The 26204-nt window shown below is 41.8% G+C and overlaps 1 protein-coding gene across 2 annotated transcripts in view; it reads left to right on the plus strand.

Moving 5' to 3' along the window:
- The window catches only part of COX10 (cytochrome c oxidase assembly factor heme A:farnesyltransferase COX10), a 557575-nt gene that overhangs the window by 523545 nt on the left and 7826 nt on the right, over positions 1 to 26204 (plus strand). For both annotated transcript variants that reach the window (XM_077969621.1, NM_001194644.2), the window contains 1 exon segment: positions 16710 to 16942. In XM_077969621.1, the coding sequence (XP_077825747.1) occupies positions 16710 to 16942 (233 nt within the window).

Raw genomic sequence — 26204 nt, forward strand, 5'->3', positions numbered from 1 at the left:
CCTCATTGTTACTACTTTTTTCAGAACTGTGTCCTAAGCATCTCTGGATGTAATGCTCTGTGCTAAATGCTGGAATATGACCAGCGTGACCTGATCCCTGCCTTCATTCCAGTCCAGTGGGGAAGGTAGAACATCAGCCAGTGAACAGATGAGCTCTAAAACATCATTCTAGGTGGGCATCAATGGTACCAAGGAAAGAGACAGAATGATAATACAGAACAACTGGGAGAGAGCACTCCAGAGCAGGAAGGCACTGGGAGGGAGTGGATTGGAGTTGAGACCTGAAGGAGAGTGATGCGGAGATCTGGGGGAACACACGGTGGCTAGAGTGGGCTTGTACCTGACACTATAAATAGAAAGGCCAGTGTGGTGAGAACATAATGAACAAGGGGCAGGGTGGCACAAGATGAAGTCAGAAGGGCTGGAACGCCGTGCGCAGTGGGCGAAGCCAGAAGTGAGTTGTACAGAGGGGGCTGGTGTGACCAGATTTAGGTTAAAAGAACCCTTTAGCTGCCTGGGTAAAAAAGCAGAAGTTCTGCTGTTACTCAGCTCAGAATTCAGGCTGGCTACCATTGCCTATCTTCTCTGAAATGTTCCCATCTCTATTACCTATGTGTATCTTCACCTTTATTACAGTGCTATAGCTCTGTCTACCTGTAATTCATTACAAGGGAAAGGAGCAAAGGAGACACTAGAACATAATCCCAGAGAAGGTGCCACTGCTTTGTTCACTCAAATCCTCATAGCCATCACCAACAGAAATACATTTCTGTTTAGCCAGGCTGCCGATGCTTGTACTGTGAAGACAGAACAGAGTAAACCCCGCAGGGAAACTGAACCCCATAGAATTCTCCACCTCTCCTCTACTGAGAGTATTCTTAAAGGCAGAATGGTTTGAATGCCCAGCCATCTAAATATAGTCTTTTCTTTGTTCCTTCTTTTAATTTAACTCAAATCCTAGTGAGCACAGTCATTATTTTCCAGAATTGCACATACATAACCTTCTGTGTACTTTATGGATGAGTTCAGGGGATTTTAAAGGATAATTTTGAATATAATATAGTTTCACCTTAGGGCTGACCTAAATAAACGGAATAAACTGCAGCTCTACTGTTTCAAGAAACTGAAAATGCATCTGGTCCTGTTACAGCTTTGAGTGCCCGTCTTGGTGCTGCTTGCCTGTTTGTTACTGGGCTCCCTTTTGTCTATGTTGTTTCAAACGATGGAGAAAGTGACCTTGAATATATTTAATAAACAAGGAACAGTAAGATAATTGACTGTTTTTGAAATAGTTACAGTAAAAAACCTTTACGTTTTAAGCAACATAGAAATTTTCTATAATTTTTTTTTTTTTTTTGCAAATCAAAGGGGAAAATGTTTATAGCTAAAATACCATTAAAATACCATTTAATGAGAATAAAATCAATGCAATGACATTATCATTTGTTTCATCTTCCCAAGGAGAATAGAGAGGACAGTAGTTAAGTTTTAGTTATGTTGATTGCTTATGTAAAATGCTGATTCCTGCCAGCAGTCGCCGGGTGTCTCTCACACTGCTGGGAGAGGAATGTCTTGTCTTCTTCATCTGGTCGCCCACGTCACAGTTCTAGGGGCTTCTGGCACTGGCGCAGGGCAGAGCTGTGCTTCCTTGAGAGGGTGCCAGGCATTTACTTTGGTTGCTTCATTCTAGTCTGGGAGCAGACACAAAAGGGAAAAGAAAGAAAATACCATTTCCATATATCTGAGGTATCACTTATAATTAAAAAAAAAAAAAAAAAATGGTTGTCTTATCATGTTTGGGAAAATTCTGGTCTTCCTGTTTTCCTTCTATTTAAATTCATCCAAAAACTTCCAGGGACACATCCGTTCCAGAAAAGACTGTGGCCTTACAATAATTGCAAGTGGTTAATAGAAACATCCTTTTGCAGCTTCTATTTACCAAATGTAGTTCCTGTAGAAACACTTGACCCCGTGGCTTTCTGCTTTTTATGTCAGCTCTGGGGCCTTTATGATAGAATTATTTATCAGAGTCTTTAATGGCTCGGGGCCACTTGATGAACTTGAGTACGCTGTACATCACATCACTTAGGAAGCTTCCCAGATGCTCATGGATAAATCTAGAGTCATGGTGCATTTGGCTAAAGAGCTGCACATGAGGAAGTCTGGAGAGAAGTGCTCCAGAGGGGTCACAATGGAGCTGTCTTAACCTCTGCTGTCAGCTTCTCACCACAGAGTTTATCCCTATTAACTTGGAGCCAGACAACTGCATCTGTTCCCCTTAGGCTGTGTCAGCACAGCCACCTCACAGCCTCAGGGACCCATGGCTTCCATTCTGGATACCCACACTGGTAAGTGGGACTTGGCAGAGGCAAAATCAAGTAGTTTGTTTCTGACACTTCTGAGCCCGTTTCTTCGCCACTTTTATATCGTCACTAGTAACTCCCTTCCCTGTACCTCTTACATATCACACAGGCAGCCGGTGTCCTTGAACGCCTTCCACTTAACAAAGCTCCATATCTGCTTGCAACACTGGCCCTAATAGGATAAATGGATTTAGTAGTTTTAGAGTGGCCAAGAGGAGGGGACGGCAGAAGAGACAAGTGGTTAAAAGTGAATGTTCTCAATATTTCTTCTAAAATATACCTCAGTTCTTCTCAGGAGGATATAAAACCAAGTGTTTTGCCCCAGCAGATTATATAGCTGCAGAGTCTTAACACCTATTTTGGAATGTTTCTGGGGGTCCTTGGGACCCCTTTTCTATCTTATGGTCTTCCGTGCTGTAAGACCTGGAGACCAGCTGGCCTGAATGGAGGTTGTGGGGCCTGAGGGCTCTCCTAGCACCTCTGCCAGCCCTGCTGCCTCATTGGTTCCTTCTCTTCCGACTTCATATTTGACAGGTTGTCCTGTCTTAGACAAAAATCTATTAAATTTGCCGCTCCATCCAGTTACTCTTCTGTTTATCTTCTTTGTAGCCAGACTTCTGGAAAAGAGTGGCCTGCTCAGCAGTTCACTAGTTACAGTTCAGCTTCCAGCCTTACTATTCATCTCTGCTTTTCTCTGTACTTTCACTGCATTTTTCTCTCTGTGTGTGGGCCCTTCCAATCCTGATCACTCTTCACTTAAATGGACTCATATCAAAATGGCAACCTCAGCCTTAACCCTTAGGTCCTCCAGCTGAGTTCCCTATCCCAACTCCAAATCTTTATGAGAGAAAATTTGATGGCTCCAGCGTGGGCCTGATAGTTCCTTCCTGGGCCATTTCCCTGGGACAAAGGAAAGGGTTATGAGGACAATTAAGCATTAGGGATGGGAATGGGAGGACAAAAGTACCTAAGGCAAAGGGAGGGATCCAGGGCAGCTTCCACAGCACTTGGCCAGATGTGTATCTCAAGCTATGATTCTGCTTTGTAACTTTCTAGCTGTAATCCACCTCCCCAACTTTCAACACACACGTTACGTCAAATTATTTCTGTGTGTTATAATTAAAGCCAAAAAGATTCTTAATATTTACCAAGTCTTATATTTTGCTTCAGAGATGTGTTTCCTAGTTCCATTAAAATTGGAGTTTCTGTTCACGTTCTCCTTGTTTTCAGAGAAGACAGAGAGATAGACACCTTTAATCTACCATCTCTTATCAAACCTGAGGTCCTTGAGACTTACATTTTTAAGGTATCTTACACATTTTTTTAGTGATATCCTTTTTGCTGGTCTATCCTAATTTAATCTTTCTTAGGTTGTCAAGACCTACTGTTTCTTTTAAATATTTTGGAATCATATAATTATTTTCTTCAATTCATCAAGAATGTATTGATCACCTGTAATGTACAAGCACTGTCAGTTTTATTTTTATAATGCTCAAAGCTTTATAATCTGGGTGAAAAACCTAGCCACATGTATAAAATGCTTAACAGACAGCATAAGGCAGCCCAGAAATATGTGTTGAATGAAATGAATAGAACGGTACAAACAAGAATTTCTCTGGAAAGTCAGACAAAGAAGAAGGACAGAGTGGACAGTGAAAGCTTCCTGCAGGCGGAGCCAGGACCGGGCCTTTCTTCTTGTTATTTCAGAGACATCTGTATTTTGATTATGTCTCTTTTGAATTATCTGTTTTCCAGCTTGGTGACGCTGACAGGGAAGTAATACATGTCAGCATTAGTTTTTCCAACTTACTGGGTCAGATGAGAGTGATCCATAACATGTAAGCTTCAGGTGTGGGCTGTGAGCAGGAGAGATTGCACGATAAGAGCAGAGCAAAGGGTTATTTAGAGAGGATAAATTAAAACACTTGGAATCGGGGTCAGTCAATACCTGGTTTTGAAATGAATGATGAAAATGGAGTTTTAGAAATGAAATGAATGGATTGTTTAGTTGGCATTATTAACTTAAAGAACAGGGTTTAGCTTAAGTATTATAGGGCTTTCCAGGAGACATTTTTCAAATTTACTGAGGGTTTTACCAGTAAGCACTTAAGCAAATGTAAACATTTTGTGGGCTGCAGGGGAGCTGTGGATATTATTCATCACCCAGGCACACTAGTCTAGTAGACGGGTACCCAGCCAGGCTAAAGCTCTGCAGAGTTTCTAAGGATTGTTATGATTACTCTCTTGGTGTGTATATATTGCTAATGTAATAAGAACATAAACATTTTACAAGTATAGAAATTTCTTTTTTTTTTTTTTTTTTTTTTAGTGTTAACCAGTAAAGTGGCAGGAAGAACAAATTTGGCCTCAACTTAATAATAGTGGTGTTAATGTAGAGAACTTACCCTTAAAATAAAACTACTCTCTATTAACCATGCTATGAAGAGTTCACAAAAACTTTTTGTACATACTGTGATGCTTAGTCGTTACAAAGGTTGAACAAGAGGAACGCTGCTGGGATTTTCTGAAAGTTACACTCCTCTCATCATGAGAAAAAAGAAAGCATTTGTGACTATTTTGAAGCATTGTGAGTTGTGGCAGTATTCCTAGGGATGAAGGATTCTTCTGTTCTCATCTCCCTTTTTATAACCAGAAATTACCCAGATATTCTAATAAATATGAATATGAAGAGTTAACTGTCATAGTAACTTAGTCTGTCACTTGTAGCCAATTAAAACATATGTTTTAGGAGCAAATATCTTTTACTAATAATCTAGGATCATTTTACCTAATGTCCCTTGACTTTGATTCCTCTCTTCTCACATAAGATGATGTGAAAAGATGGGACACAATCAAATGCTGTTTTCATTGGTTGGTGTTACATGAGTGGAAGTCTCACGATAGTGTTCTCTCTTTTGCATGGTTTGTAAAGGTTCATTTGGGCACCATTCTTAAGTACAGAGAATATAAAGATGAATAGTGCAGAGTCACTGCACTAAAAAAAATATGGCATAATGGGATGGGCAGGCACAGCAGCAGCTCATGTTAGTATAAGGACTAAGAAGTGCTGTGAGAACTCAGGGACAGACATGGAGACCAACCATGGGGAGGGGCTCAGGAAGGTGAGAACAGAGATAGAAAATGTCCTTGGAGGAGTTTTTTGATGTCTAAGCTGAGTCTTAGAGGATGAGTAAGAGATGGCCATACAAAAGATAGAGAGAAGTGTTTCGGGGGCAAGGGGGTCAATTCTAGGGCAAAGGAGCTAGATAGATGCACAGTTAATTAGATACCTTCACAGAACAGATCAGAGATGGCAAAATGATGGCCAACAGACCAAATCCCAAAGAGGCAATTTTTTGTTTGGCCTGCTGTGCCAACCTGGTCCTTGTAGATGTCTGCGTTTGTAAACATGGTCCCTGGCCAAAGGTCCTGGTCCTGAGGGGCAGGTAAGGAGATGGAGTCAGAGGTCAGCACCTATACCTTCAGGTAGCTGCACGTGCATGCCACTCCTGGTCTCCAAAGCAGCAGAGATGGATAGTTTTATTTCCCAGCTTCATTCTTTATAAATTTCAAAGACTCTTTAAAATTTGTTGACCCTATTTTGTGCAGGTGAACAAAGGTATTTTTTTGATAGAGTCCTATAAATTAAAAATAAGGAGGCAGATCAGAGAATTCAACTATCTGACTCAGTGAGGAGAAAGGAAAAGTATGTGTCTCTCACGTGGCAGGCACTGGATGTTTTGGAGCAATGGAGGGATTCAGTAGGTGGTCCCTGCCCTCAAGGAATTGGAAAAACAAACTAAGAGATTGGACTACTATGCCGGAAACCCTGATTTTCATGACTGGGACAGTAGGAATCACTTCTCCTTAAAAATCCCAGAGTCTTTGTACAAATTACCCTTAATTTAAGCTGAGTTGGTATAGCATAATTCAGGGGTCACCACGTGCTCCCCTGTGAATTCGAAGGCTGAATCTCAGTGGTCAGCAATGGGGAAGATTCATTTTGGTCTTTTTTTCTTTTTTTTTTTTTTATAGGCAATCTTTCTTCTCTTCCTTCTAGATTAATAAGATTCTTTCAGTCCGCTTTCAAAACTCATACAGCGTAGATCTGGTTTGTTTTCTTCCTTGAAAAAAAATTGTTAATATAATACCACAATCTCTGAGCCAAACATCATGTTGCATGCCTATAATCGCAGCTACTCAGGAGGCTGAGGTGGGAGAATCACTTGTCGCCAAGAGTTTGAGCATTTTTTAGAGATGGGACCCCATTTCTTAAATAAATAAATAAATAAATAAATAAATAAAAAGGTGTCCGTGTGTGTGAAACCACAGTCTCCATGTTCTGAATCTAATTATGCCAAATATATTTTCTTATATTCCTCGCATTTCTTTTAAACATGTTTTAAAATTTACTTTTCTCTTAAAATAGATTTTGTTTTCTCATTTTCTTCACAATTTCCTTAAGTTCTGAATTTGCATCAGTCGTCTGCCAGTCTACAGTATCTATAACTTGAGACATGTTCAGAAATAGAAAACTCCTAAATAAGATTCTGGGGAGACATTTTCAAAACAGTTTTTGGTAGAGACTTTCTCCAGAAACTCATTTCCAAGCTCCAGTGTGGGATTTATGCAAGAAATTAAAGTTAAATTGTCTTGGTTTGATTAAGGTTCTGCATTCTCTTTTGTTTTTGAAGAAAGGATATTTTATTTTGTAATTTCAAAATCATTTATTCTGGAGGAATGACCAAGAAGTATGAAATTAATTTTTGTCTAAACTAATTATCTGCAGAGCTGCTCAAAATATAAAGCTTTCTTGACTGAACATTTCATAGGCTTCCCTGAGACATTGCTTAACAGAAAGGCCGCGTTTCTCCAGGAAGTTATTTAAAAGTCAGGTAATTTAAATTACATTTATTAAGTGTAATACATAGGCACCAAATTAAAGCTTGTTTCTCTCTTATTTGTTCTTAATTTCTGTAGAAAATTATACTTTCGTAGAGCTATGTAAGGGCTGATGTTTAGTAAACAAAACAGTGTTATATTTAAATAGGAGAAAAAAATAATTCATAGAAATGTGTGGACCAATTTTTCCCCACTCTCAATCCATCAGTTTGTGTTCTACAGTAGCCTTGGGCGGGAAAGGCAGAAGTAGAAAAATCCCAAGCATTGATGTTCAGTAAAAAGACATCTTAATGTAAAATGTAATTCAGTTTTGTGTATAAGTTTTGAAACAAATCATCATTCAACCCTCAGCATGAACCATGAACCTATTTGCATGCATGAGTGAATGAATATAAAAGAATTTTTTTGTTCAAGAAAATTACTCTTTTTCTGCCCACCCCCTATCAAGTAGTGCTGTTTTTCTTATTCATACATTTATTCTGTGTTGTTGAACATTAAAACTTTTTTGCAATATTATCACACCCTGTTCTACTCTATTTCAGATTGTTCCTATATAAATTCAGTCCAGCAAGAATCACTCACAGAGATATTAATTCCTCTGTTCTTAATAAAAGGCCATTATAGCTACCAGTGCAGTGGTGCAAGAACACCAACATTTAAAAAACATGTTTTGTATGTGATCAATCTAGCTTTTCAATATACCACTTTTTGTAATTTGGTATAATAAAATTAAATTCTAAATAAAATTAAAATTGAAGATAAAAAGAGTGGTATATTCATAAGTCTTTATACATCTGACAAAATACATCGGGGAAACAATTTATGGCAAGTTTATCAGCCCCTCCCTCCAGCTCCATTTACATAGGTCCTTCCTATTTAAATTATTCTGTCTTATTTCATCTGTTCTTTCTTGTAGCTGACTTTACAATTGGAGAGTTCATAGTACTTACATGTATTCGTTTAAGGTCTGTCTTCCTTTCTAGACTAAACTCTTCTTGTTTTGTTCACTGCTGTACAGCCACACTTAGCATAGTGACTGACTCTCTAGGCAATGAGAAATTTTAATGAATGAGTGAATGAACAAGTCAACACTATATGCTCATTTAACAAGCACTTTTTAAGTGCTTTATTTACATCATTGTATTTAATTCTTAAGACAACTCTATAAAATACCTCCCATCTTACAGATGAAGAATCTAAGGCCAACAGATGAAATAATTTGCTCAAGATCACATGACTAAAGTGAAAACCCACCTTCCCTATTGTCTTTTTATTGAGCCTTTTTACCTAAGCAAGTTTGCCTTGAGTTTCAGTCTTGCCACTGAAAGAGCCCTACTACACCCTTTCAGGTGAGGAAACCAAGGACCAGAGAGGTTAAATAAGTTGCCCACTTTTAAATACCTAGCTAACATCAGAGTCAGAACTAGAATGCAGGCCACCTGATCCTACTCAGCATGCTTAGTTATGCCAACATGAGGAAACCAGAATATAACACTAATAATAAAAAGTATTAAAGTATTTTTAAAACATATTTCCTATGAAAAATCCCAACAGTTGGAATAGTAGAGTGAGTACAGTGGACCCTCGACATACTCATGGCCCAAAATCAACAATTATCAAGACTTTTACTACACTTGCTTCATCTTGCCCTTTAAGTACTTTTAATGATCAAAACACTTGTAGCTGTATGATTAAATTAAAACAAAGTAGATAGTGTAGGCAAGTCAGAAGTCTAAGGATATATCCAAAGTTCCTCTGCTAATTGATAACAGAGCTAGTTCACAGCCCTCTGTTCTTCCACTGGAACATGCCAAGAGGCATATAATGAAAGACAACTGAAAGTGGGTGACCTAACCAGGCCTGCCACAGTCGGCACTGGAGTGGTGCGGTTTATGTTGACTCAGCATATGTAGCATGACCAGATGGGGACCAGCATCACATTTGTAATGGTATAGTAGTTATCAAATCTCAGAGAGCTTCCAAACCACAGGGATTCCTAACAAGTTCCCAGGTGATGCTGATGGTCCAGGAGCCACACTTAGAATCATGATGTGGAGGATCTACCTGGAAATTCCAATGAGGCCTTCTTTCCTAAGGTAACTGAGTCCAGAGATGCCAAAGGAGGCCAGCTTAGCCTTTCTCCTCCTTATCTTGCTTCTAGAAACCAGATGTCAGGGTAACACTTGAACTGGAAGCAAACTGCTAAGGAATTTAAATGATAAAAAGGAGTAAAAGGACTAATAAAAAAGAAACATATTTCACAAAAAATTTAAATATTGAATAAATTATGAAAGGAGAAAACTCAGGTGTGTGTGTGTATATGTGTGTGTCTCCAGGCTTGGGGTGCTTTCAAAAATCCGTCTAGGAATGGGAAGAGCAGATGGTTTTTGTTTGTTTGTTTTATCAAAGGCTAAATGGTATGATTAGGAGAAAAAGTATATAGAGTAATTGACCTGAAATAACAAGAAATCAGTCCTTGACATAATAGTGTTTGAGATCGCTGAGATTTAGGTCTGACCACATTTTATGAGCACTAAGGCAGAAAATCATAGTTGTGTTTAACTGAGATGAAAAATGAACACTCTTTTCTAACCCTTTTCTATCTAAAAGATAGATCTCTTGATTAAAACAGCTAAACTTCAACAACCTGAATATAACCATGATATTTAAAGATTTCATGGTAAATCAAACTTAATAACCCACATATCATTTGCTATATTCTCTCTTTATTCCAAACCCGTTATTATTGCTTGTCCTTTTTCTACATACAGTTCCAAAGAGAGTCCTTTACTCTTTTTTTACTGATGTCTCAGTATATACAAATATTCTAAAGAAAATCCTGTAGTTACCCCTTTATTTAACTTTTTTCCTCTGCCTTATTTCACATAAGAGTTCAAGTAACTTGCAAAGATATGTAAAATGTGACAAAATAGTCCAGAAAAAGAAGACTAAGGAGAGACAAAGTGGAGCCAAGAATAATAGAACTAAAAGTGGAAACCACGATCACCCTGGTGTCATTAGACCAAAGAGCCATTCAGTGGGAGAGGAGGGCCCGCTCTCTGCTGGTCTAATGTGCTCCACCAATGCATTTTAGGAAATCTGGAAGATAGATTAAAGATACAAGCTAGCTGAAGGCTGTTTCTCTCAACGAAACATTTGATAAAAATTATGTGGTGGTGTGCCCATGATTCTTCTTCCTTTAAAATGCCTAACTTGAGCCTCTCTTGGGAGGTGAATTAAACAAATGCTTATCTCTCTTTGCTGACTTTCACATGGCAGGCAGAGTAATCCTTCTAAAAGGCAGATCTGATCATTTTCTTCCCCTTTTTAAAAACTAGAAGACTTCACTGAGTCTGCATTTGCCCAGAGGTCTCTGTATGTGGCCTTCCTAATTTCTGTGTTCCCTTGATACCTCCTACCCTCATTCTGTTCTCCAGATAGGTGGAACATAAATTTGCCATTCTTCTCCCCTTTGGCCCTCTCACATGCCGTTCCCACTGTCTGCAACTCCCCTCTCCACCCTTTCCGCCCATCTCCCACCCATCCATCAGGTCTCAGTTTAAACATCACTTCCTCCTAGAAACACGCCCTGTCCACCACCCAGCATAAACTAGGTTAGGTGTCCCTGACTGCCCTGTGTTCCACTTGCTGTGCCACACGTGCTTGCCTTTGCCCACTGAACTGACCACCACTACAGCATCAGTCCCCCAGGACAAGGACCACACCTGTCTTGCTTACCATATTATATCCAGTTGTTTTGATTTCAGGGAATGCAGTATTAGGCTATGTGCATAATGGAGTAAACTGAAGGTGCTTTTAAGCCCACAGGAGGCTACTCCCAGGTGTTGGCATCCCAACTCAAGACTCTGGCCACCCCAGGCCCTCAGCAGACCCAGGAAAGAAGAGGCTCAGCAAGTTGTATTACACCAGTGTGCCCCACGTACAGTTGGGAGACTCTGGGTTACACCGAAGAGCCAACAAATGAGCCTGAGTATAGATCCTGTTTCCAAGTTATTTTACTTGCCTTGAGTCTCAGTTTCTCATTGCTGAAATGAGGTAATGCTATCTCAGTAAACTTGTCTTGTTTGTTAATTTTAAGGTGTTATTTTTTTTAAGAAACTCAATACTGTTTTTTAATCCTATTGGCAAATTTTATTTTTTGTTTTGCTTTGTTTTTAATGCCACACCTAGTGTTGATACAGGTTCTAGGAGATGGTGCTCTCACATAGTGCTGGTGGGAGTGTCAACTTGTGTGCAGACTCCCTGGAGTACAGCCTGGCAGTACATGTCAAAATCCCTATAACATGTGCATATCATCTGACTTCGCAGTTTCACATCTAGGAATTTATCTTCAGAATTTCTCCTAACCAGAGCTGTGAACAAAAGTCTACCCATAAGATATTTATCCCAGCATCCTTTTTGATTTTTAAAAATGGAAAAAGACTGAACGTCTAAAAAAAAAAAGTATATTGGTTCAATTAATTGTGGTGTATCCAAAGAATAAGCCACTATGTGTTATAAATATTAATGATGATTAAAATATATATTTAATAGCCTGGGGAAATTATTAAGATATATTGAAATGAATCAGGGAATAAAACCACAATTTAGCATATTCTCAATTTTTTTAAGTAGTTATATCATTGGAAAAAGGCTGGGAAGATATCAACTAGTATGTTTCTCTGAATAACTCATTAAGAATTTCTTCTCTGTGATTTTCTAGAGTTGCCAATTTTCTGAATTGGATGTATATCACTTTTGTTATAAATGTTTTAGGAAAAATGAAACATAAAAGGAAAAATAAATTTCACACAGTTTGCAATTGGAATACCTTTGCCCATAACACAAGAAAGCTCTGAAGTGCACCGATTCAGGGCTCCTCATGCCAGGGGGGGATGGGTTCCTTCAGGTACCTGAATGCTGAGAGTGATCATGGCATCCTGGGTAAAGAGGTTCATTTTCGTTTGCATGGCCCGTCAACCTACCCAGTTCTCATTCATGGCCTTGTGCACATTGATATAAATACCAAAATTGAGCCACATCATTTTCTGTGATTTTAACAAAGGTCAGAAACTAAACTTTACATAAAATGGCCTATCTCAATAAATTAAATTCATGTGTGCTTTTCCAAAAGGGCTTTTCATAACACTAATACCTTTGAATCCAACTGGCCTCCACAGAACTTGGAGAAGGAATAAACAACCTTCTTCAATTTTTTTTTTTTTAACACAAGGGCCAATTCACGAAAAATAAAATGTTTATCAGCCACCACATTTTTCTGTCTCCCAAAATAAAGCTAGTTTTTTAGAGTCTCATAGGAAAAAAAAAAAATCTGTTCTTATGAGCTATAAATTACCTTATTGGAAGAACAACATTATAATATGTGTACTGCTTTTTAGCTATTTCAGTTTCCTTTCTGGGTATATGGGAGATGTAACAACGCAGAGGTATCTTTGTAATCTTTCATCTGGAAATTAATATTGTGTGCCATGTTGGGAAGGTAGATGGTCCCAGATAATATGATGTATGAGGGAACTTCAAAAAGTTTATGGAAAAAAATAGAATTAAAAGATTAAAATTTAAAAAAAAACAAAAAACAAAAAACTTATTTCTCAACCTAATCTCCATCAAGGTCAAGACACTTTCGTAAGCAATGATACCAGCCATTTAGTCTATCTGTAAAGAACTCACGGAGTCCTGGGAATTTAACCATGGCAAAGCATTCTTTTTTACATTATTAACTGAAGAGAAATGGATTCCCTTTAAAGACTTTTTAAGATGAGGAAACAAAAAGAAGGCAGAAGGAGCCAAATCAGGACAGTGAAGTGGATGCTTAATGATTTCCCATCCAAATGCTCACAAGGTTGCCCGTGTTTGATGAGAGGAATGAGCAGGAACATCCTGGAGAAGGACTCTCTGGGGAAGCCTTCCCAGTCATTTTTCTGCTAAAGCCTTGCTAATTTTTTTCAAAACACTCTCATAATAAGTAGATGTTATTGCTCTTTAGCCCTCTGGAAAGGAATCAAGTAAAATACTTTCAGCATCCCAAAACACTATGGCCATGAGCTTTGCTCTTGATCTGTCTACTTTTTCTTTGACTGGACCACTGGCACCTCTTGATAGCCATTGCTTTGATTGTCTTTGTGTTCAGGATTGTAGTGGTAAAGCCATGTTTCACCTCCTGTTATATATTCATTTTCTTTTTTTTTTTTTTTTTGAGACAGAGTCTCGCCCAGTCGCCCAGGCTGGAGTGCAGTGGCGCGATCTCGGCTCACTGCAAGCTCCGCCTCCCGGGTTCACACCATTCTCCTGCCTCAGCCTCCCAAGTAGCTGGGATTACAGGCGCCCGCCGCCACGCCCGGCTAATTTTTTGCATTTTTAGTAGAGACGGGGTTTCACCGTGTTAGCCAGGATGGTCTCGATCTCCTGACCTCCTGATCTGCCCGCCTCGGCCTCCCAAAGTGCTGGGATTACAGGCGTGAGCCACCGCGCCCGGCTCTTCTTTTTTTTTTTTTTTTCCCCCCGAAGAAATGCTTCAGGATCTTGATCCCATTTGTTTAAAATTTCCATTGAAAGCTCTGCTCTTGTCTGCAGCCAATCTGGGTGCAACGGTTTTGGCACCCACTGAGTGGAAAGTTAGCTCAACTTTAATTTTTCCATCAGTATTGTGTGAGCTATACCAATTGAGATGTCTATGGTATTGGTGGTTGTTTCTACTGTTAACCGTTGGTCCACTTAAATTAGGGCATGACAAAGATTCATTTTTTCCTCACAAATTGATGTGGATGGTTTGCAGCTGTGGACTTTAATCTTCAGCATCTTCTGTTCTTAAACAAGTTATCCATTTGTAAACTGCTGATCTGCGGGGGCATTGTCCCCGTAAACTTCTTGTAAAGAATCAATGATTTCACTGTTCTTCCATCCAAACGTTAGCATAAATTTGATATTTGTTCTTGCTTCTGTTTTAGCAGAATTCAGGTTGCTTTGATAAGGGCTCTTTTCAAACTGATGTCTTATCCTTCTTAGTGCCTCAAACTCGATCCTATTCAGACATGTTATAACAAGTTAGTACCAGTTTATTTTGGTGCAAAAAATTTTTGAAATCCATGCATAGTCTTTTCATAATATGCATTTTCCATAAACTTTTTGAAGTCCCCTTGTTTATCTCCACCTTAGAAAAATGTGTTTCAGCAGTCGGTGAGGGATACAGTTGAGGAACAAATAGGAAACTGAGGGATGGAAGAGATAGAGACAAGGAATGCATGTGGTCCACTCCATCAGGATGCTTGGCTTTGAAGAGTGTTGAAGCAAGAGGGGTATTACCTTGGGGGAAATATGAAGAAAGTAATTTATTTGATGCTGGAGGTTAATAGACAGTAGATATAAAAGATAAAAGACAGATTAGGGAGGAGATTAAATAAAAACAGTTTAATCTTTAAAAGGAGTGAAGACAGCCTCTTCTGAAATGGGAGAAAGGAAGTAAATCTGAGGGCATTTGTCACTGTTGTATAAGAGGGAAGGGCATCTGTTAAGGCGTCTTGGGAGCTAGAGTGAACCTGGAGCCTTGAGAAGGCAGGAGAGGAGTTAAAATAGCCACTATAAGGAACGAAAATGGAAATCAGCCCTGGCTAAGCACCCGCACTGTTAAGCCATCCCTTGAAATGGGGCCAGTTAGTATGAGTGTAGGGCTTTCCCAGCAGGAGCAGAGACAGTAGGTTATTGAGCAGATCCAGGGTGGGAATGTTGGACGGAAAAGGCAGAATGGATTATTGAGGGTACCTGAGTGAGTGTTGTGGAAGTAACTGACCACAGGGTTCAGAAGAGATGGCCCAGGAACAGGTGGGTGGAAATGCCCCCTCAGGGCAGAACATGCACTCGAAGTCTCTCAGCTGTAATTTGTGGTTCTTCTGTCACAAGCACCTTGACAGCAACATAGCCCTTGTATTTTCTCATTTTTCCATGAAAATTCCCATTCTGTTGGTTCACTCTTTGGGCACAGTGGCTGCAGGCCTGATAGGAAAGAGTCAGGCCTGGCCCCCATAGCAGAGTGGTAGAGTGGTGGCCAGAATTCTCCATCAAGTCACTACTCGCTTTCATATTCTGTTGCCCTGACTTCATTCAGTACTGTAGTTCCAGCTGCTAGGCTCTCCCCTGACTCCCTCCCAGCTGAATTCTAACTCGTCATAATTCTACAAGTTAGTCTTTTTCCTGGACTAACATAATTCTACAAGTTAGTCTTTTTCCTGGAGGGGCCGTCTCATAGATACAGGCCTTCTCTCCTGCCATGGGAACACTGCAGCCCTGTGCATAGAAGGGTATCATCTCACATGTGTGCACGTAGGGTAAAGACTGCCTCTTTAGGGAATCGGCTGTTTTTAAAACCAGAGCACCCTAGAAGCTGCACACTGGTGACTCTTGCTTGCCAAGAAGCGCGTCGTGGAATCTGTAATCCAGCAGGGTCACTGAACACTACACAAACATACCTTATTCAGAAGTGGAATTATGGCTTCTGCTAGGAGAAGGCAGGCTTGAGTAACCTCCTTAGGTTTCTCAAGAAAGAATAAACAAACATACATATAAGCAGGAACTAGTAGATCCAATTTATCTAGACTCTCAAAAAGCCTTTCACAAGATTCCATACAAAGTCTACTTTTAGAAGTTGGCTCTTTTGAGCAACAGGCTTATAATAATCATTATCATTGTAGAGTTTTAGATGATGGGTTTCATTTACATAAATAACATTGTGCGACCTCCCCTTGAAAATCCCGTGTCCATAAGTCACTTTACGGCACTGGTACTACACAACGGCCACCTGGTGTTTACTGTTATCGGGAACCGGTAATGCTGAGCCTGTAATTCATTACAGACATTGTAATGAAGGCAGTCAGAGGCACACCATTGTTACTCATGATCACTAATTAAGTGACGTTATAATAAAGTATAAATACAGGGGGAGAACTGCTTCCAGAATTCAGGTTCTATTTTCTGCTCAAATCTTCCAATATTGTGTTTGAAGTGGTTTGCTCATGACTAAATATAAAATGGAACAATGTGCAGAGGAGGCATTGTCTCAGTCAGGCTTCACTTCAACCCTAGGAGGAAGAGAGGATCATTTCTCTTGTAGAAAGGAGTAAGTGAAACCTAGCTGTCTTATAGCCAGGAAGGGACACAACCTATATGAATCCAGAACACTCTAACCCTGACTCTCTTAACCACTTTACTCTTAGCCAGCAAAATCAAGAAGAGCAGCCAGAGCTCCCACAAACATATTCTGTCTTATTGTAAGTTTGTTTCCTAAGAGGATTCCCCATATCCAGGAATAAGCCAGATCAGTACTGCCTCTACTGGATGGGTGGATTATTTGCACTTTGTCAGTGCCGATTCTAGGTAGTGTGATTGAGCTGCGTCAGAGATGATCACTCCATGTTCTCTGCTCTTTTCCAGCCCATTGCTAGCTGTGGCCTTTGCCACTTGTTGTGCTGTGCCGGGAGTTGCCATTCTGACCTGGGGGGTGAATCCACTCACAGGAGCCCTGGGGCTCTTCAATATTTTTCTGTATACCTGCTGCTACACACCACTGAAGAGAATCAGCATTGTCAACACATGGGTCGGAGCCGTGGTTGGGGCCATCCCGCCTGTCATGGGCTGGACAGCGGCCACGGGCAGCCTCGATGCTGGTAAGTGTTCCGCGGTGTGGAGTCTCACATGAGCACACTCTGGTCAAGGAGGCATTTCCTCCCCGAGCTGTCGCACTTGGTTCGGTTCCACTTCATCCCACACTAATTCTTTTGGCAAATGTGCTGATGCCGCAGACTGAAATTCTGTGGACGCAGAGTCAAGGGAGACCATGTCATCGTGGCTGGTGGGTGGACATGACATACACTTTCCCTTGTAGGGAATGACTGGGAGAAAACAAAAGAAAGAGTGCTGCCTGCCTGTGACTACAGGTGGATAAAGAAAGTACCTGAAGCCACGATGAAAATCACAAACCAAGCTAGGACTAACCAATTCATGGGGCGGGGAGAAGGTATCTGGATCCGACCTCCAGTCTCCCATCAAAGGGGTGTCATCTCACGAGCCAGCCTCTTGTGTTCTCCTCTTATGAAAGGGCAGATTATTTTCATTAGTTTCTCATTTATTTTTATATGATTTGCTTAAATTGTTCATACTGTCTACAATAAAACCATTGAAAGATTTCTACATTTTTTTGCTGATATGTCACAACTAAATTTGTGGGGTGAAAATAGCTCATTTTTACCATCTGTAAGGGAAGTTTCACAGTCTAATTAGTCAAGTAATTAGTGTTTTTGACCGACACTTAGGAAGGAAGTGGTGAGGTTTCCTGCAATATATGTAAGTACATATTTTTCACATGAGAGATCAAAAGGCAGTTGACCATAAACCGTTACCCTGTAAGCCACATTTCTGAAACTTTTCATAAAAGCTCTTACACTCCAATTTGGCAGGCTTACAAATGCGATTACACCTTTACCATGATTGTCTCTTAGAATGGTTTTAATATCCTGTAAAGGTCGGATTTTAATGAATCTACAAATATCATATTCTAAAGCGTATGTGCTTGTGTGTTCTCTGATAAACCTAAAACCAGAGCCCCACCCACGTGGGAGGTAGTGTCAGCAAAGCGGTGGTGAATAAGGAAGCCAGCAGCGCTGCCTGGATTGGGAGCCCGACCCCACCACTCGTGAGCTGTGTGCATCCTTCTCGGCTGAACTCAGCCTCCTTCTGCCACTGTCTCCTCATCTCCCACGTGGGGCTAATAGTCTTCTCCTCTCCTGGAGTCACTGTGAGGATGAAACAAGTTGTTATTTGTAAAGTGCTGGACCATGGCGAGGGCTCAATTTGGGACCCGTATGCTGTTGTTATCAATCAGGAGTCCTCCTTCATACAGTGGAGGGACTGGCACAGATCAGGAACTGGAAGATTTTGTTTCGTTTGTAAACTGAGCAATGCAGCCTTGTCCTCTGGCTGTTATTTTGAAGACTGAGGCGCCTGCAGGCCTGGTGGGAAAGAGTGCTGGGGTCCTTTTGTGAGGTTTGGATTGGGAAAGAGAAGCGAGGGTTTAACGCCCGGGCTTGGCATCCCTAGGCTAGACGACATCTGCATGTTCACCCTGGTTTATAGTTGACCTTCACAGAGCACAGCTGCACACCACCAGCCCGCCCGCTCCCAGTCATGTTCCTCTTCCTTAGTTCCACCTGGAGCTCATCTGACTTGACCCCAACTCCCTCTCTCCCTTAACGCAAGTATCCTCTTCCCTCTTATTCCCCTCAAACCTTTGTAGTGATTGTGCAGACATTTGAGGTGGAGACCATGACAGACAGTGCGGAACTGCCTAAGCTGTGCATGGGGAGTATCCCCGTCCTCAAGGGTGTAGCCCCACTTCAGCACTTGGGTTCCTGCACCGAGTCACCTGCCTATCTGATGGAGACACCCCATCCCTGGCAGGAGTGCCTGAACCCTATTCAACTTCCTCAAACCTGGCACAAAGCAACAAGAACCTTCTGTATCTGGGAAGACCCAGACAGGGCCAGAGTCAGAGCCACGGATTACAGCCTTAGGGACAGGTAGCACAGGAGACTGATATGGACAGTTCAGTCCCCGGCCATGGAGAACTTGGTCACCACTGTTGTGCAGTGTTGTCCTAGGGCCCAGGTTCTTGCTGAGGGCTAGAGGCCCTTGTCACACTTCCAGGCAGTTTCTGTCCTGAAGAGAGCCTCAGCATGTGCAGGCTGGAGTTGCCTCCCCGGAGGCTAGAGAAAAAGAACTTTTCAAAAGTCCTCACTTAGGAGTGCACATTCAGGCAAGAGCCCTCATTTGTTTAGGGATAGTCTGGATTTGGCTAAACTGCTAATAGTCATATTTATTTATTTATTTATTTATTTATTTTTATTTTTTTTTTTTTTTGAGACAGAGTCTCGCTCTGTCACCCAGGCTGGAGTGCAGTGGCCGGATCTCAGCTCACTGCAAGCTCCGCCTCCCGGGTTCACGCCATTCTCCTGCCTCAGCCTCCCGAGTAGCTGGGACTACAGGCGCCCGCCACATCGCCCGGCTAGTTTTTTGTATTTTTTAGTAGAGACGGGGTTTCACCGTGTTAGCCAGGATGGTCTCGATCTCCTGACCTCGTGATCCACCCGTCTCGGCCTCCCAAAGTGCTGGGATTACAGGCTTGAGCCACCGCGCCCGGCCAATAGTCATATTTAAAATAAATGTTTTTAATGTTGATTATAGTCTTTCTATAATACAGATTGAATCATTTGTATACAAACTCATTAATGATGGACAGCTAAGGGCAGCTCATCCCTTGTTTAGGTAGCAGAATGAAAGTACATATTTGTCTTGGAAAGCGAGACCCCTTATCTACTTCAGTAGAACCTGGTATAAAACAGAGCAGCCTGAAAGACGTGTATAACTACAAAGAGAAGTTCCCTGGGCAGTTTTTGAGGTTGGCATCTATTACAGTATATCCTTTTACTTTAAATCTTAAAGATACATTGTGGGGCACACAGTAACAACATGACTTACTGCCCCCAGGATCCTAATTAATTGCAGATCAAACCATAGGCTTAAAGCCTTGTCAAGATTATACAGAAAGAATACTGCTACTTTACATAATGCTTTAAACTACTTCAAAAAAGTTTCCAAACATTAATTTGATAGAACCAACTTGAGATAAGCAGCAAATACTTAATTGAATGAACAAATCAGTGAATATAGGTACCTTCCATTTTACAGGTGACAGAATCTAAGAGAATGTATTTTTTAAAAGATTTTTATTGCTGGGATTTTAGGAACTGGGTTGAATATGGTTTTATATTGCTTAGTCATCTTCTAGAGCTGTACTGTCTTATATGGTAGCCACTAGGCTCAAGTGGCTATTTAAATTTAAATTTATACTAAACTTTAAAATTCAGTTACCCAGTCCCATTAGCCGTATTTCAAATGCCCAAAGGCACATGTACCTAGTAGCTACACTATCCAGAGCACAGATGTAAAACATTTCCATTATTGCAGAATGTTCACTTAGACCGTACTGCCTAGGTGGAAAGATTGATGTCCTTATGAATCTATATTTCATCATCCTCACCTGAATATGTGCTTCAAATAATGAGACTGTAACTGTGGTCTCACTGAAGTCTAAAACAGTGGTTCGCAAACTTCAGTGCACAAGATAATTACCTGGAGAGCTTGCTAACACAGAAATTCCCGGGCCCTACCCCTGGAACTTCTGAATTCAGTGGGCTGGTATGGAGTCTGAGAATATTTATTTCTAACAAGTTTCTAGTTGTTGCTGATGCCCGTGGTCCAGGGACCACATGTTAAGAACCACCAGTTTGCAAAGATAGAACCAGAGAGAGCTCTAGCCATTAGAATATCTTAAAAATACCTAGAGATTAGGGCATGGGCAGATGGTATTATTTGAGATGTACTAATGATATCAACAGGGGGGATATCTCTCATCTGGGTTCTTGTCTTAGGGGACGTGTATAGTTATAAAGAGCCCTTCTGAGAAAAAAAATGGCCAAAAAGGCTTCCCTTCTTCTGTGGTATTGCCAAGCACTTAATCTTTGAGCCCCTAAAGATGGATCACTTTGGATAGCCACCTTTATAAACTGGTCCCCATCATCACTTCATCATGCAAGTGTCAACTGGGGGCCTACTGTTTGCCAGGCATTGAGAGACACAAACATCACTAAAATCCAGTGAGTGTCCTCAGGAAATCATGTCTCAGGGTCTTTGGGGAGAGGCAGGCAGGTAATCAAATGACTGAGTGATCTAAGGGCTTTCGCAGGGTATCTTCAGAGGGCTGTGGGCTCTCTTAACTTATCCCAAACTGGTCCCAGATGACTTTGGTGAAGAAAGACTACAGAATTAAGTCATGACCAGTCTACTTGAGGAGGAAGTATGCTTTCCAAGAAGAGGGAAGAGCCTGTGCAAAGGCTTACAGGCCTGAAAGCCAGTGCACAGTGGGGTGGGGACACGCGCAAGGATGAGCCACCTATAGAGGAACTCATACTTCATTCAGTGGTGAGAAAGCCGCACTGGAGCTTGAGGCAGCCTAACAGCAGGGCCATACTTTCAGGATCATTTAACAGTGTGCTGCAGGTTCTCCGAGGTATTGGAAAGTCAGTACATTGCAGAAGCCTGCCTTTATTGTCCTTCCAAGCCTGTGTGCCTCCTCTCACCTCCTACTTCCCCTCCTCCACTTCCTTCTCTCTGCACTAGAGCTCCACCTACCCTAGACCTGCCCCCCCCCCCACACTCTCTTTGCCCTACCTAGTTAATTTAACATTTTGCCTCTTAAGTAGTGAAGCGTCAATCTGATCATCCTTTGAAGAAACAGCTTGTTACCACCAGTGACCCTCCAAGTGGGGAAATGGATGAAGGATACGTGTTTGAAGGGAGGCAGGTTGCACTGAACATACTCCCTTATGAGCCAGGACATCAAATAGCCAGCACCAACCTTTAGTCACCCAGTCACCTTGACTGTGGATACTTTTGCAAAAGCCCTTCCTGGGGCTCAGTAGATGGTAGTCAAGATGGAGAGGAAGCAGCTGGGCAAAGATTTGAAATGGAAATCCTGCAGCCTCGTGTATTGAAGGCCCAGCTAACCATCTGGTTTGGAGGGGAGATATTTACAGATTGGTAGATATAGAAAACACTGTGCATTTGAGGCAGCCCGTGGGTCACAGGGCTCCCCCAAGCAAGGAAATGCAGCATGTCGGGAAGTTCCTTTTCCCCTCTGTGGTGTCTGGATCATTTCGCGGTTTTTGTGGTGGCTACGAGGTCACATTAAGAATTCCAAGGGGCCTTGAGCACCGAAGAAATTGTGATGCCCTCTCTCTTCCTGCAAAGACATAAAATATAAAATAACTCTAAGGATGTTCCATGGGATTCTGATTGTTTTTTCCCCCCCACAACTACTTTGACTTTTTAAAAAATCAGACAGTGTAAAGGAACTTCTAATTGTTCTAGATGCCCGGTGAGAGGTGTGGGTCCCACGCAGGTGTCTGACCTGCCTGCTTCGGGAATCCAGCATGGGGTGAGTGAGGTAAGATGGCGGGGTGAAGAAAATGACACAGATGAGAAGACAGCCGTTGTAAAAGCTAAGCAAATGTGAATTGTTCTTAATGTTTGCTGTTTTATAACTGCACAATGAACTGTAAGCAGCTCAGCTTTTGTCCCCATCACAGTGCCAACAGCTTTCAGTCCAGTGCTTGCTACGGAGAGTGCTGTGCTGCAAAGCGCGGGTCCAGCCCAGAGAACACTCCTTGTGGTCATTCTGTCAGGAAAGTCGGGTCTCTGCAGTCCCGCTGCTTCTGTGCACAGGAAATAACTCCATTTTACAAAGCCCTTCTGTCTATAAAGGTAATCATTACAATGGGATTTGACTTGTGTCCATTTTCCTCTGAGCCTCAGAATTAGGCCTTTTCCTCTCACCTGCCTAATTACCTTGTCTTAATTCTTTTTTAGTATTCTGCTAACAGCAGAAAACATTAAAAATGCTTCCTAGCTAAAATTCAGGAAAGGCAGAATGAGAGGGTTGCTTTCTGACCCCTGGTCTAGCCAGCTTGCTGTCACCGGAACTGCAGTACTGGGTTTCATTCTGCACACAGGGAATGGCAATGACAGAAGTGACCTGCTGGAGCTCCGGTGAAGGAGTCCACTCTGAGGAGGTAGCGGAGGGAGGGGACTGCAGATAAGTGCCCAGCCGACATTCCAGCTGCAAGCAGGCCTGGAGCCACACGCATTAGGCCTCTCAGCAGTGTTTATCTCCAGAGACTATTCGTGTATCTCAGAGGCTTTGAGTTAAATCCCCTCCCCCTCCTTCTGGCCAAGGCCCCCTCTTTTCATCACTCCCATATCTCAGAAAGGTTCAGGTTCTTTTTCCTCATTTTCCTAAATTTGAATAAATCCCATGTTTTGGGAGTGTATGGATTGGGCCTCCGTAATGACCATCTTGTAGAGTGGATTTGCAGTCGCCTGTGGCTTGTAATTCAAATGTGTGTTAAGCATTAATTATGTCACCCAACATTTAGTTACAAATGAGGACTTAGAAATGGGCTCTTATCAGGAAGTGACACTGGGCAGATGGATGGTTTTAGTAACAAAAAGAGAATGAGATTTTTTGCCCTCAGCTGGTAAACTACAAAATGTTCAGTGCTGTTTCACTTTATTTACCTCTCTTATTCCTGGATGAGAAAGTAGAGTCAGAGTGAATTTATTCACTCACTCATTCAACAAATATTTATGGAAGGCTTACTAAGTACCAGGTACTGTTTAACCCACGCACTTAACGATTTCCTTTATAATGCTGCCTCAGTTTGAAACCAAGCTTGCAAATGAGTATCTGTGTCTGTGTTCACTTTGTATAAGATTTTACTATAACTAGCCTTAGCACTCCAGATTAAGTTATAGTAGCCTTGGAGCTCCAGATTAAGCTAAATGATGTTTTTAAAGACAAAATAAGGAACATTTTCATGGGAACATTAGCAAACAAACAATATTTAGAACACTATATTCTCTTGAAAGACCAAAAAAAAAAAGAGAGAACTATGAAAGAACATGCTAGAAATTATGTTGCAAGCCCCCAGATTGGTGGTATAATTGGAGGCAAACTGGTACCAAGGGCGCTGAGGTCTTGTCAGTTGTGCTGTGTTGACCATAATTGATCACTAGCTTTGAGGGAGCTGGGCCAGTGCCTTCCTGAATGAATGATAGATGACGGTGTGGTAGGCCAGCCTCTGGTAGACGTGTGCCTGGAGCAGAATGTACATGTAACTAGTATTCTTCAATGAATTAATATTTAAGTGATAAGGATGGAAAGACCTTCCAACATGAGCTAAGGGAGTAGGAAGCATTTGAATTTCAGAGAGGATTCACAGGTGCTTGAAATGTCCTTCCAAGGAAATGGCAAGAAGAGAAAAAGGGGAGCACTGTTTTCAGAGTCAGAGCTTTTTGCTTCCTTTACTCCCGTCTTCCTCTCTAAGTGAAACCTCCCCATGACTCTGCCTGGAGGGAGGCAGCACACAATGAGGTGAGGGAGAGGAGAGAATCCAGCTCCCTCCCGCCCCCTGAGCCTCTCCATTATTCCTAAGCTACTAGCAAAGAATTCTTCAAGGGCAAGCAGTTATTGCCCACTCTATTTCCTATTTTCAGGGGACTTTTAATCTTCCCTTTTGTCGCCTGTGCAGTTGATAAACTGGCCCCACATCCTCTTCCCTTTATCTGCAGCACCATAGAAGTCTATTGCACTGTTGAGGCTGATCTGTTTCACAAGCTCCTTTGTGTTGCCCCTCAAAAGAAAGGCTTTGAAATCTGTGACCATGAAGCTCTGGGTTTGGCTTTGCTTCCCCAGCTAGCCCCCAGTCTACATAACCACATAACCCTGAAAGCACAAATAGAGCCGGCCATGGAGCAGACGCGCTACCGTGGGCCCCATCAGAGAGGAGCCTATTGTACTGGCGAGGGAAGACCTCCCAAACCCAGCACCAAGGTTCACTGGAGCTAGGGCTCTTTATCCTTTGCAAGGCCATGCGTGGATGGTGAGTGACAATGGGTTTGGGGGGTGGGGTGGGAAGGTGCCCACTGGGCAGTCAGAGAAAGCAAGCCGAAACCGATGAACTCCATTCCACAGGGAATTTCCTGACAGAGTCAGTTCCAGCTTGAGGATTTTTGTCTCCATTCCATTCCAATACCATTTAGCTGGAATTGCCTTAGTTTTGTCAGCAAAGTGATGGAGGTGTGCCGTGGACAAGAGCATTTCTGAACAATGGACAGAGGTGGAAATAATTGCGATTCTCCTCCAGTCTGTATGTCGTCGGATGTTTGATAGAAGTTTCAAGAGAATGTAAAAATACATACATTTTCAACGAGTCATCAGGAAGATATTAATGAGCCTTGCCCCACCTAATACAGCCCTCTAATCAGAGCCAGGTGCCACTGGATGAGGGTTCCCTCCAGCTGTTCTCACACACACTACTGCGCATGTGCCCTTCTCCATTTTCTGAGTAAGGAGGGAAGTAATGATGCCCTGCACACCTGGACATTCTGTGGAGTTGCCTCTGCAGTGGGATTTCGGCCCCATGTTCTCAGGAAGCTGTCGTGCTCTGGAGAGCCATGTCTACAGATATGCCACGTAGATTTTCAGAATTTTCTATGTTCATAGACTAGCAAGTAATCGATTAACAGAAAGGAAGTGCACGTTTCTTTCCAATGTGATTAAACCAAATATGTACAGAGATTGTGCAGGGTTAGGCAGGAAAATGGGAAGATACGGTTAAAAGAAGTCAAAAGCACATGGTTTGTGTGAATGGATTGAAACTCAGAGACCAGTTTTAGATCTCAGTTTACAAATTCTTCCAGGAAGCCTTCCCTGACCTCTCAAGGCTGAATTAAGTGTTCTCCTGCCCTGCACTAAGTAACATTCACCGTGGACTGTAATCCCTTTGTGTTGTCTTTCTCCCTGGCCAGACACCAGCAGAGGACTTTGAAAACAGACTGTCCTATATCTAGGGGCACACAGTCCAGATTTGTTGTCATAGATGACAGACCCAATAAAAATGGACTGCTTTAGGAGCTTGAGGCAGAGGAGATGAGTGGAATACTTATCTTGAAGGAAGGTGAGGTCTTTGAATTAGTCCACTGAGTGCTTTATGTTTACTCCACAAGGAAGGTGGGTTCCACCACAGCCCCGGCACTAATTCAAGTCTTCCTGTTCTAGTTCACCTTATCTTGATGAAGAGAATAATTAGTTTTCAGCTTTTATAGGAGGAGAGGCAGTTGAAGCATATCAAGTAAAGCTGTGTGTGGGTGGTGGTTTTCTGATTACAATCCATTAAGGCTAGGCTGTGATTTCCAAACCTCCTTCATTTGCGACATGAGCCAAACCCACACCCAATTTCCTCTTACAGAAAGCAG

This window comes from Macaca mulatta, chromosome 16 (genome assembly GCF_049350105.2).
Source record: "Macaca mulatta isolate MMU2019108-1 chromosome 16, T2T-MMU8v2.0, whole genome shotgun sequence".
NCBI classification, from domain to species: Eukaryota; Metazoa; Chordata; class Mammalia; order Primates; family Cercopithecidae; genus Macaca; species Macaca mulatta.